This window comes from Oncorhynchus gorbuscha, linkage group LG21 (genome assembly GCF_021184085.1).
Source record: "Oncorhynchus gorbuscha isolate QuinsamMale2020 ecotype Even-year linkage group LG21, OgorEven_v1.0, whole genome shotgun sequence".
Taxonomy (NCBI): Eukaryota; Metazoa; Chordata; class Actinopteri; order Salmoniformes; family Salmonidae; genus Oncorhynchus; species Oncorhynchus gorbuscha.
In genome coordinates, this window is record NC_060193.1 from 54,258,314 (window position 1) to 54,270,813 (window position 12,500).

General features: G+C 35.7%; 1 protein-coding gene across 1 annotated transcript in view; it reads left to right on the forward strand.

Annotated features, from left to right (window-relative positions):
- The window catches only part of LOC124008369 (probable cationic amino acid transporter), a 30,614-nt gene that overhangs the window by 9,202 nt on the left and 8,912 nt on the right, over positions 1-12,500 (forward strand). Inside the window, exons 5-6 of the mRNA XM_046319596.1 lie at positions 3,364-3,581; positions 5,525-5,671. Coding sequence (XP_046175552.1) covers positions 3,364-3,581; positions 5,525-5,671 — 365 coding nt within the window. The remainder of the gene's footprint in view (positions 1-3,363; positions 3,582-5,524; positions 5,672-12,500) is intronic.

The window sequence follows — 12,500 nt, forward strand, 5'->3', positions numbered from 1 at the left end:
TCTGTTTGTGGATTGTAGCGAGGGTTATGCTACCGGGTTGTGATAGGTTTTCTGTTTGTGGATTGTAGCGAGGGTTATGCTACCGGGTTGTGATAGTTTTTCTGTTTGTGGATTGTAGCGAGGGTTATGCTACAGGGTTGTGATAGTTTTTCTGTTTGTGGATTGTAGCGAGGGTTATGCTACAGGGTTGTGATAGTTTTTCTGTTTGTGGATTGTAGCGAGGGTTATGCTACAGGGTTGTGACAGTTGTGTGACAGCCTAGGAACTGTGGAAACAGACAGAGGGAGACAAAATCTCTCTGACAGGAAAAGGAAATGGGAACTTTCCAACAGCTGGCCATCTAGCCTGCCATCCATTCCCTCTGCTCACACACATGCACACACACGTGCACGCATGCACGCACACACACACACTCACACACTGTTGGCACGGTGCATGACTGTTGACAGTGGGCTTTCATGTGTTTTCTGCTGGTTCCGTTTTTGATAATAGTGGGGCCCTGGCATCTAATGTAAGCCCTGTTACAGTAAACTATTATATAAGCCCTCGTGTGAATCCATTTTAGCCTGTTTCTTATGCTGAGGTCTATAAAGCACTAGAGGCAATAGACACTAAAACGTCTGCAGGTCCAGACAACCTGGGCCCCTACCTCTTAAAGATAGCAGCTGGTATTATTACTGAACCTGTGGCTCACATTTTCAACTTGAGTCTCTTGACTAATTCCATTCCCACCATTTGGAAATCAGCTTATGTCCTCCCACTGCTAAAGGGTGGAGATCCCTCAGATCTAATAACTATCGTCCTATCTCTAAACTCCCAAACAATTTGAGGGAGTGCACATATGCAGCTATTCTGTGTTGAGCGGTTAACAAAGAAATAGGTACTCCTATATGCTTAATTTAGAGTTATTTATGTACCTTTATTTGTGATATAAATGTTGGCCTGTATGTTCTGATTTTTAATACGTTGTAAGGCTGCATGATGTGACTCAAATGAAGATTTGACAAAAGTCGCTTGAAAGGCATGAGCTCTGCTTTGTTTTTTTTGCACAGGCTGTACACAGTCTCTCATTCACAATTTGACCAGCACTTAATAATGCCTTGAATTTCACGACGGCATCCCCTTTGTGGTCATAATGCACCCTAAACAAATCCATGGCTTTTGCGGCCCGGAGTGCTGCGTTGTGCCCTTCTCCTTGAGTGTGCAATCCGAAGCATCTCTCACTCACATGGCTCTCCATCACGTGATCGGGTCTTTCTCACAGGCTACAAGTGAAGTTAAGCACATCAGGGGCGCAACTGCGCGCGTCCTTATCCAATTCTGAGGTGCATATTGGATTAACTTTCCCGCTGACCCTGTACCGAAAAAGGATCAGAGGGAAAAATATGTCATATATACAGTTATATAGCGAATGGAGGACACTTTCCCCGTGGTTTATTTTCATGCCAGCCAGGTGGGCTATACTCCTGTTGTAAAGAGAAGCAATGTGCTTAATATTAGGAAAGTTCAGAAATAAATATAGTAGGCCTAGCCTATAGAAATCTGATGGGATCCTCCTCTTTTTAATAGAGGCCATCACTCTGTTTTCTACTGCATTTGCATAGCCTATAGAAATGTTGCGCAACATGAGCTCATGGGCTCTCATGAAGTGTTTGATTACATTTTCGAATACATTTGCGTTAATGTCAGAGTGATTACAGGGACAATAGAGTGCTGAGTACCAGGTAGTTAGCAAGTTTGGTAGGGTACTAATGACCATCAGCAACATCAGAGCTTGGAGAAGACTAATTACTCTGACTAAACGGTCTTGTGGAATTTGACTGCCTTCATGACTCGTGACCACCGGAGTGGCGGTAATATGGTCACCGCAACAGCCCTAAGAGGGGTTCAGTCTGGCTTTAGAATGGGGCACAGCACCACAACTACAGCTATAGAAGTGGCAAATTACCTCATAAATGCACTTGATAAAATGCAGCATTGTGCTGCTCTGTTTGTTGATATATCAAAGGCATTTGATTCAGTTGACCATGTTGCTAGCTAGACTCAGTAACATTGTCTCAGTGAAGGGCAGTAAATTGGTTTAAGAACTATCTTTCTGGTAGAACACAATATGTATATACTGTATAGACAGTCACAAGTCTAGCTTTCTTGAGATTAATAGACGTGTGCCCCAGGGTTCCATTTAAGCTCCTGTGTTGTTCTCAATTTGTTTTAATGATTTGGGAAATGGGATGCAACCAGCAAAGTTACATCTATATGCAGATGATACAGTCATATATTCATGTGCTCCTTCTCTGGTTCAGGCTGTTGAAGACCTCCAGACTGCTTTTCAGTCACTGCAGGCCTCCCTTTCATGGTCTCAAACTGGTCTTCAATGTACAAAAAACTAAATGAATGACCTTTATCAGAGTTCGCACTCAGCCAGAGAAGGTGAGCATTGCCACATCTGGTGACTTATCCATTGAAAAAGTGTCATCCTACAAATACCTAGGTATATGGTTGGAAGACAAGTTGTCCTTTAAAGTTCATATAGATAATCTTGGGTTTTTATTTTGGTAATAAGGCTTGCTTCTGATTTATGGCTAGAAAGAAGCTTGTTCACGCCACCTTTCTCTCTGTAATTGATTATGGTGACTTGTTTTATATGCATGCAGCCGCTTTATTACAAATGCCAAGTCCCTCACTCACCTGCCATTTCACCTTGTACCAAATGGTAGGTTGCTTACATGCTCAGAAAGCTACATTTGTATGTGTTCATCTACAAAGCACTTTTAGTCTGGTTTCCTTCACCAGCAGCAGTTACCATACCCGGTCTGCTTGGTGGTTGCTACTTAAAGTCCCCAGGACATTTACAGTATTATGCAAGACTGCCTTCTCGTCTTGTGCACCAGAGGCACAGAATAGTCTACAATCCATGCTTCATCTAGATATGTTAGTGCCATTGAATTAATGCATTTTCTTTATGGGAGACTCTGCTACAGAGTAGTGTAAAAATGCTTTTGTTAGGCTGGATCATGTTGTTGTATTGTATTGTTGTATGTTTTAATTATGTAATGTAATGATTGTTGCTGCATTCTTGGCCAGGTCTCCCTTGAAAAAGAGACTCTGGGTTTCAATGGGCTTTTCCTGGTTAAATCAAGGTTAAATAAAAAATGTATGTTTACCTCTCGGTGTGGTGTATCTCCCTCCCTCCCTCCCTCCCTCCCTCCCTCCCCCTCCCCATCCCTCTCTCCCTCGCTCTCCCCTCTGCTCCAACTCGCTCTCTCCCTTCCCCCTCCCTCTCCCCCTCTACCCTCTGCCACCCCCCCACTCTTTCCCTCCCTCCCTCCTTCCTTCCTCCAACTCCCTCCACTCCCTCTCTAGGTAAAGGAGAGCAGTCGTACCCAGACCTCCTGGCCCTGCTGATAGCAGTAATAGTGACAGTGATCGTGGCCCTGGGGGTGAAGAACTCAGTAGGGTTTAATAATGTGTTGAATGTGATCAACCTGATGGTGTGGGTCTTCATGATGGTGGCCGGACTCTTCTTCGTCAACGGACACAACTGGGACGATGGAAGGTTCTTACCCTTCGGGTGGTCAGGGGTGAGAAACACATACAGACTTATATACAGTGGGGAGAACAAATATTTGATACACTGCCGATTTTGTAGGTTTTCCTACTTACAATTCATGTAGAGGTCTGTCATTTTTAACATAGGTGCACTTCAACTGTGAGAGACGGAATCTAAAACACAAATCCAGAAAATCACATTGTATGATTTTTAAGTAATTAATTAGCATTTTATTGCATGACATAAGTATTTGATCACCTACCAACCAGTAAGAATTCCGTCTCTCACAGTTTTTCTTTAAGAAGCCCTCCTGTTCTCCACTCGTTACCTGTATTAACTGCACCTGTTTCAACTCGTTACCTGTATAAAAGACACTTGTCCACACACACAATCAAACAGACTCCAACCTTTCCACAATGGCCAAGACCTGAGAGCTGTGTAAGGACATCTGGAATAAAATTGTAGACCTGCACAAGGCTGGAATGGGCTACAGGACAATAGGCAAGCAGCTTGGTGAGAAGGCAACAACTGTTGGCGCAATTATTAGAAAATGGAAGAAGTTCAAGATGACGGTCACTCACCCTCGGTCTGGGGCTCCATGCAAGATCTCACCTCGTGGGGCATCAATGATCATGAGGGAGGTGAGGGATCAGCCCAGAACTACACGGCAGGACCTGGTCAATGACCTGAAGAGAGCTGGGACCACAGTCTCAAAGAAAACCATTAGTAACACACTACGTCATCATGGATTAAAATCCTGCAGCACACGCAAGGTCCCCCTGCTCAAGCCAGCGCATGTCCAGGCCCTTCTGAAGTTTGCCAATGACCATCTGGATGATCCAGAGGAGGAATGGGAGAAGGTCATGTGGTCTGATGAGACAAAAATATAGCTTTTTGGTCTAAACTCCACTCGCCGTGTTTGGAGGAAGAAAAAGGATGAGTACAACCCCAAGAACAACATCCCAACTGTGAAGCATGGAGGTGGAAACAACATCTTTGGGGATGCTTTTCTGCAAAGGGGACAGGATGACTGCACCGTATTGAGGGGAGGATGGGGCCATGTATCGCGAGATCTTGGCCAACAATCTCCTTCCCTCAGTAAGAGCATTGAAGATTGGTTGTGGCTGGGTCTTCCAGCATGACAACGACCCGAAACACACAGCCAGGGCAACTAAGAAGTGGCTCCGTAAGAAGCATCTCAGGGTCCTGGAGTGGCCTATCCCAGCGACAGCCCAGAAACCTGAAGGATCTGGAGAAGGTCTGTATGGAGGAGTGGGCCAAAATCCCTGCTGCAGTGTGTGCAAACCTGGTCAAGAACTACAGGAAACGTATGATTTCTGTAATTGACAACAAATGTTTCTGTACCAAATATTAAGTTCTGTTTTTCTGATGTATCACATACTTATGTCATGCAATAAAATGCAAATTAATTACTTAAAAATCATACAATGTGATTTTCTGGATTTTTGTTTTAGATTCCGTCTCTCACAGTTGAAGTGTAACTATGATAAAAATTACAGACCTCTACATGCTTTGTAAGTAGGAAAACCTGCAAAATCGGCAGTGTATCAAATACTTGTTCTTCCCACTGTACATATGCACATGCTATTATAATATAATAATAATATATGCCATTTAGCAGACGCTTTTATCCAAAGCGACTTACAGTCATGTGTGCATACATTCTACGTATGGGTGGTCCCGGGGATCGAACCCACTACCCTGGCGTTACAAGCGCCATGCTCTACCAACTGAGCTACACACATACATTGGTAGGCATGCAGATATGCAATGAATTTTGATATTCAACTAGTCAACTTCTCCTAGTTTACTAGCTAATTTTAGATAGCAACATTGTTAACTAGTGGCTAACTCGAGCTCAACTGTTGGTGGAATCATAATGCCAAAAGTGATTGTGTTTTAACACAGCCTTTAACCTTTAACCACTGTCTCTCCTGTGTGTGTTCATACCAGGTGATGCAGGGAGCAGCAACATGTTTCTATGCCTTCATAGGGTTTGACATAATCGCTACTACAGGAGAGGAAGCCAAGAGTCCCAACACCTCTATACCCTATGCTATTACTGTTTCCCTCATCACCTGCCTTACTGCATACGTCTCTGTGAGTACACACACACACACACACACACACACACACACACACACACACACACACACACACACACACACACACACACACACACACACACACACACACACACACACACACACACACACACACACACACACACACACACACACACACACACACACACACACACACACACACACACACATGGACACACAGATACACATACACAAACACACACATACACACACACACACACACGTCCATGCCCTATTCGGTGCAAATGACATCATTTGCCCTCAAGAGTTTGTCGGAATGAATGATTTCTGGTTGACTCTATCTATATGCTCTATGGTCTAAGATATAGACTCTATATGCTCTATGGTTTCAGCTATAGACTATCTATATACTCTATGGTTTCAGATATAGACTATATACTCTATGGTTTAATATATAGACTCTATATACTCCATGGTTTAAGATATAGACTCTATCTATATACTCTATGGTTTAAGATATAGACTATATGCTCTATGGTTTCAGATATAGACTATCTATATACTCTATGGTTTTAGATATAGACTCTATCTATATACTCCATGGTTTAAGATATAGACCATATACTCTATAGTTTCAGATATAGACTCTATCTATATACTCCATGGTTTAAGATATAGACTCTATCGATATACTATATGATTTAAAGTATAGACTATCTATATACTATATGGTTTAAGATATATATACTCAATCTATATACTCTATCATTTCAGATATAGAGTATCTATATACTCTATGGTTTCAGATATAGACTATCTATATAATATATGGTTTCAGATGTAGACTATCTTTATACTCTATGGTTTCAGATATAGAGTATCTATATACTCTATGGTTTCAGATATAGACCATATACTCTATAATTTCAGATATAGACTATCTATATACTCCATGGTTTAAGATATAGACACTATCTATATACTCTATGGTTTAAAGTATAGACTCTATCTATATACTCTATGGTTTAAGATATAGACTCTATCTATATACTCTATGGTTTAAGATATAGACTATATACTCTATGGTTTAAGATATAGACTATATACTCTATGGTTTCAGATATACACTCTTATCTATATACTCCATGGTTTCAGATATAGACTCTATCTATATACTATATGGTTTAAGATATAGACTCTATCTATATACTCTATCGTTTCAGATATAGAGTATCTATATACTCTATGGTTTCAGATATAGACTATCTATATAATATATGGTTTCAGATGTAGACTATCTTTATACTCTATGGTTTCAGATATAGAGTATCTATATACTCTATGGTTTCAGATATAGACTCTATCAATAAACTCTATTGTTTAAGATATACACACTATATACTCTATGATGTAAGATATAGACTCTATCTATATACTCTACGGTTTCAGATATAGACTATCTATATACTCTATGGTTTAAGATATAGACTATATGCTCTATGGTTTCAGATATAGACTCTATCTATATACTCTATGGTTTAAGATATAGACTATATACTCTATGGTTTCAGATATAAACTCTTATCTATATACTCCATGGTTTCAGATATAGACTCTATCTATATACTATATGGTTTAAGATATAGACTCTATCTATATACTCTATGGTTTCAGATATAGACTCTATCTATATACTCTATGGTTTAAGATATAGACTATATACTCTATGGTTTCAGATATACACTCTTATCTATATACTCTATGGTTTCAGATATAGACTCTATCTATACACTATATGGTTTAAGATATAGACTCTATCTATATAATCTATGGTTTCAGATATAGACTATCTATATACTCTATGGTTTAAGATATAGACTATATACTCTATGGTTTCAGATATACACTCTTATCTATATACTCTATGGTTTCAGATAATGACTCTATCTATATACCCTATGGTTTAAGATATAGACTCAGTCTATATACTCTATGGTTTAAGATATAGACTCAGTCTATATACTCTATGGTTTAAGATATAGACTCAGTCTATATACTCTATGGTTTAAGATATAGACTCAGTCTATATACTCTATGGTTTAAGATATAGAATATCTATATACTCTGTGGTTTCAGATATAGACTATCTATATACTCTATGGTTTAAGATATATACTATCTATATCCTCTATGGTTTCAGATAATGACTCTATCTATATACCCTATGGTTTAAGATATAGACTCAGTCTATATACTCTATGGTTTAAGATATAGACTCAGTCTATATACTCTATGGTTTAAGATATAGACTCAGTCTATATACTCTATGGTTTAAGATATAGACTCAGTCTATATACTCTATGGTTTAAGATATAGACTCAGTCTATATACTCTATGGTTTAAGATATAGAATATCTATATACTCTGTGGTTTCAGATATAGACTATCTATATACTCTATGGTTTCAGATAATGACTCTATCTATATACCCTATGGTTTAAGATATAGACTCAGTCTATATACTCTATGGTTTAAGATATAGACTCAGTCTATATACTCTATGGTTTCAGATATAGCCTCTATCTATATACTCTATGGTTTAAGATATAGACTCTATCTATATACTCTATGGTTTAAGATATAGACTCAGTCTATATACTCTATGGTTTAAGATATAGACTATATGCTCTATGGTTTCAGATATAGACTCTATCTATATACTCTATGGTTTAAGATATAGACTATATACTCTATGGTTTCAGATATAGACCATATACTCTATAATTTCAGATATAGACTCTATCTATATACTCCATGGTTTAAGATATAGACACTATCTATATACTCTATGGTTTAAAGTATAGACTCTATCTATATACTCTATGGTTTAAGATATAGACTCTATCTATATACTCTATGGTTTAAGATATAGACTATATACTCTATGGTTTAAGATATAGACTATATACTCTATGGTTTCAGATATACACTCTTATCTATATACTCCATGGTTTCAGATATAGACTCTATCTATATACTATATGGTTTAAGATATAGACTCTATCTATATACTCTATCGTTTCAGATATAGAGTATCTATATACTCTATGGTTTCAGATATAGACTATCTATATAATATATGGTTTCAGATGTAGACTATCTTTATACTCTATGGTTTCAGATATAGAGTATCTATATACTCTATGGTTTCAGATATAGACTCTATCAATAAACTCTATTGTTTAAGATATACACACTATATACTCTATGATGTAAGATATAGACTCTATCTATATACTCTACGGTTTCAGATATAGACTATCTATATACTCTATGGTTTAAGATATAGACTATATGCTCTATGGTTTCAGATATAGACTCTATCTATATACTCTATGGTTTAAGATATAGACTATATACTCTATGGTTTCAGATATAAACTCTTATCTATATACTCCATGGTTTCAGATATAGACTCTATCTATATACTATATGGTTTAAGATATAGACTCTATCTATATACTCTATGGTTTCAGATATAGACTCTATCTATATACTCTATGGTTTAAGATATAGACTATATACTCTATGGTTTCAGATATACACTCTTTTCTATATACTCTATGGTTTCAGATATAGACTCTATCTATACACTATATGGTTTAAGATATAGACTCTATCTATATAATCTATGGTTTCAGATATAGACTATCTATATACTCTATGGTTTAAGATATAGACTATATACTCTATGGTTTCAGATATACACTCTTATCTATATACTCTATGGTTTCAGATAATGACTCTATCTATATACCCTATGGTTTAAGATATAGACTCAGTCTATATACTCTATGGTTTAAGATATAGACTCAGTCTATATACTCTATGGTTTAAGATATAGACTCAGTCTATATACTCTATGGTTTAAGATATAGACTCAGTCTATATACTCTATGGTTTAAGATATAGAATATCTATATACTCTGTGGTTTCAGATATAGACTATCTATATACTCTATGGTTTAAGATATATACTATCTATATCCTCTATGGTTTCAGATAATGACTCTATCTATATACCCTATGGTTTAAGATATAGACTCAGTCTATATACTCTATGGTTTAAGATATAGACTCAGTCTATATACTCTATGGTTTAAGATATAGACTCAGTCTATATACTCTATGGTTTAAGATATAGACTCAGTCTATATACTCTATGGTTTAAGATATAGACTCAGTCTATATACTCTATGGTTTAAGATATAGAATATCTATATACTCTGTGGTTTCAGATATAGACTATCTATATACTCTATGGTTTCAGATAATGACTCTATCTATATACCCTATGGTTTAAGATATAGACTCAGTCTATATACTCTATGGTTTAAGATATAGACTCAGTCTATATACTCTATGGTTTCAGATATAGCCTCTATCTATATACTCTATGGTTTAAGATATAGACTCTATCTATATACTCTATGGTTTAAGATATAGACTCAGTCTATATACTCTATGGTTTAAGATATAGACTATATGCTCTATGGTTTCAGATATAGACTCTATCTATATACTCTATGGTTTAAGATATAGACTATATACTCTATGGTTTCAGATATAGACCATATACTCTATAATTTCAGATATAGACTCTATCTATATACTCCATGGTTTAAGATATAGACACTATCTATATACTCTATGGTTTAAAGTATAGACTCTATCTATATACTCTATGGTTTAAGATATAGACTCTATCTATATACTCTATGGTTTAAGATATAGACTATATACTCTATGGTTTAAGATATAGACTATATACTCTATGGTTTCAGATATACACTCTTATCTATATACTCCATGGTTTCAGATATAGACTCTATCTATATACTATATGGTTTAAGATATAGACTCTATCTATATACTCTATCGTTTCAGATATAGAGTATCTATATACTCTATGGTTTCAGATATAGACTATCTATATAATATATGGTTTCAGATGTAGACTATCTTTATACTCTATGGTTTCAGATATAGAGTATCTATATACTCTATGGTTTCAGATATAGACTCTATCAATAAACTCTATTGTTTAAGATATACACACTATATACTCTATGATGTAAGATATAGACTCTATCTATATACTCTACGGTTTCAGATATAGACTATCTATATACTCTATGGTTTAAGATATAGACTATATGCTCTATGGTTTCAGATATAGACTCTATCTATATACTCTATGGTTTAAGATATAGACTATATACTCTATGGTTTCAGATATAAACTCTTATCTATATACTCCATGGTTTCAGATATAGACTCTATCTATATACTATATGGTTTAAGATATAGACTCTATCTATATACTCTATGGTTTCAGATATAGACTCTATCTATATACTCTATGGTTTAAGATATAGACTATATACTCTATGGTTTCAGATATACACTCTTTTCTATATACTCTATGGTTTCAGATATAGACTCTATCTATACACTATATGGTTTAAGATATAGACTCTATCTATATAATCTATGGTTTCAGATATAGACTATCTATATACTCTATGGTTTAAGATATAGACTATATACTCTATGGTTTCAGATATACACTCTTATCTATATACTCTATGGTTTCAGATAATGACTCTATCTATATACCCTATGGTTTAAGATATAGACTCAGTCTATATACTCTATGGTTTAAGATATAGACTCAGTCTATATACTCTATGGTTTAAGATATAGACTCAGTCTATATACTCTATGGTTTAAGATATAGACTCAGTCTATATACTCTATGGTTTAAGATATAGAATATCTATATACTCTGTGGTTTCAGATATAGACTATCTATATACTCTATGGTTTAAGATATATACTATCTATATCCTCTATGGTTTCAGATAATGACTCTATCTATATACCCTATGGTTTAAGATATAGACTCAGTCTATATACTCTATGGTTTAAGATATAGACTCAGTCTATATACTCTATGGTTTAAGATATAGACTCAGTCTATATACTCTATGGTTTAAGATATAGACTCAGTCTATATACTCTATGGTTTAAGATATAGACTCAGTCTATATACTCTATGGTTTAAGATATAGAATATCTATATACTCTGTGGTTTCAGATATAGACTATCTATATACTCTATGGTTTCAGATAATGACTCTATCTATATACCCTATGGTTTAAGATATAGACTCAGTCTATATACTCTATGGTTTAAGATATAGACTCAGTCTATATACTCTATGGTTTAAGATATAGACTATATGCTCTATGGTTTCAGATATAGACTCTATCTATATACTCTATGGTTTAAGATATAGACTATATACTCTATGGTTTCAGATATACACTCTTATCTATATACTCCATGGTTTCAGATATAGACTCTATCTATATACTATATGGTTTAAGATATATATACTTTATCTATATACTCTATCGTTTCAGATATAGAGCATCTATATACTCTATGGTTTCAGATATAGACTATCTATATAATATATGCTTTCCGATGTAGACTATCTTTATACTCTATGGTGTCAGATATAGAGTATCTATATACTCTATGGTTTAAGATATAGACTCAGTCTATATCCTCTATGGTTACAGATATAGACTATCTATGTACTCTGGTTTAAGATATAGACTATATACTCTATGGTTTCAGATATAGACAATATACTCTGTGCTTTCAGATATAGACTCTATCTATATAATCTATGGTTTAAGATATAGACTATATCTATATACTCTATGGTTTCAGATATAGACAATATACTCTGTGCTTTCAGATATAGACTCTATCTATAAACTCTATGGTT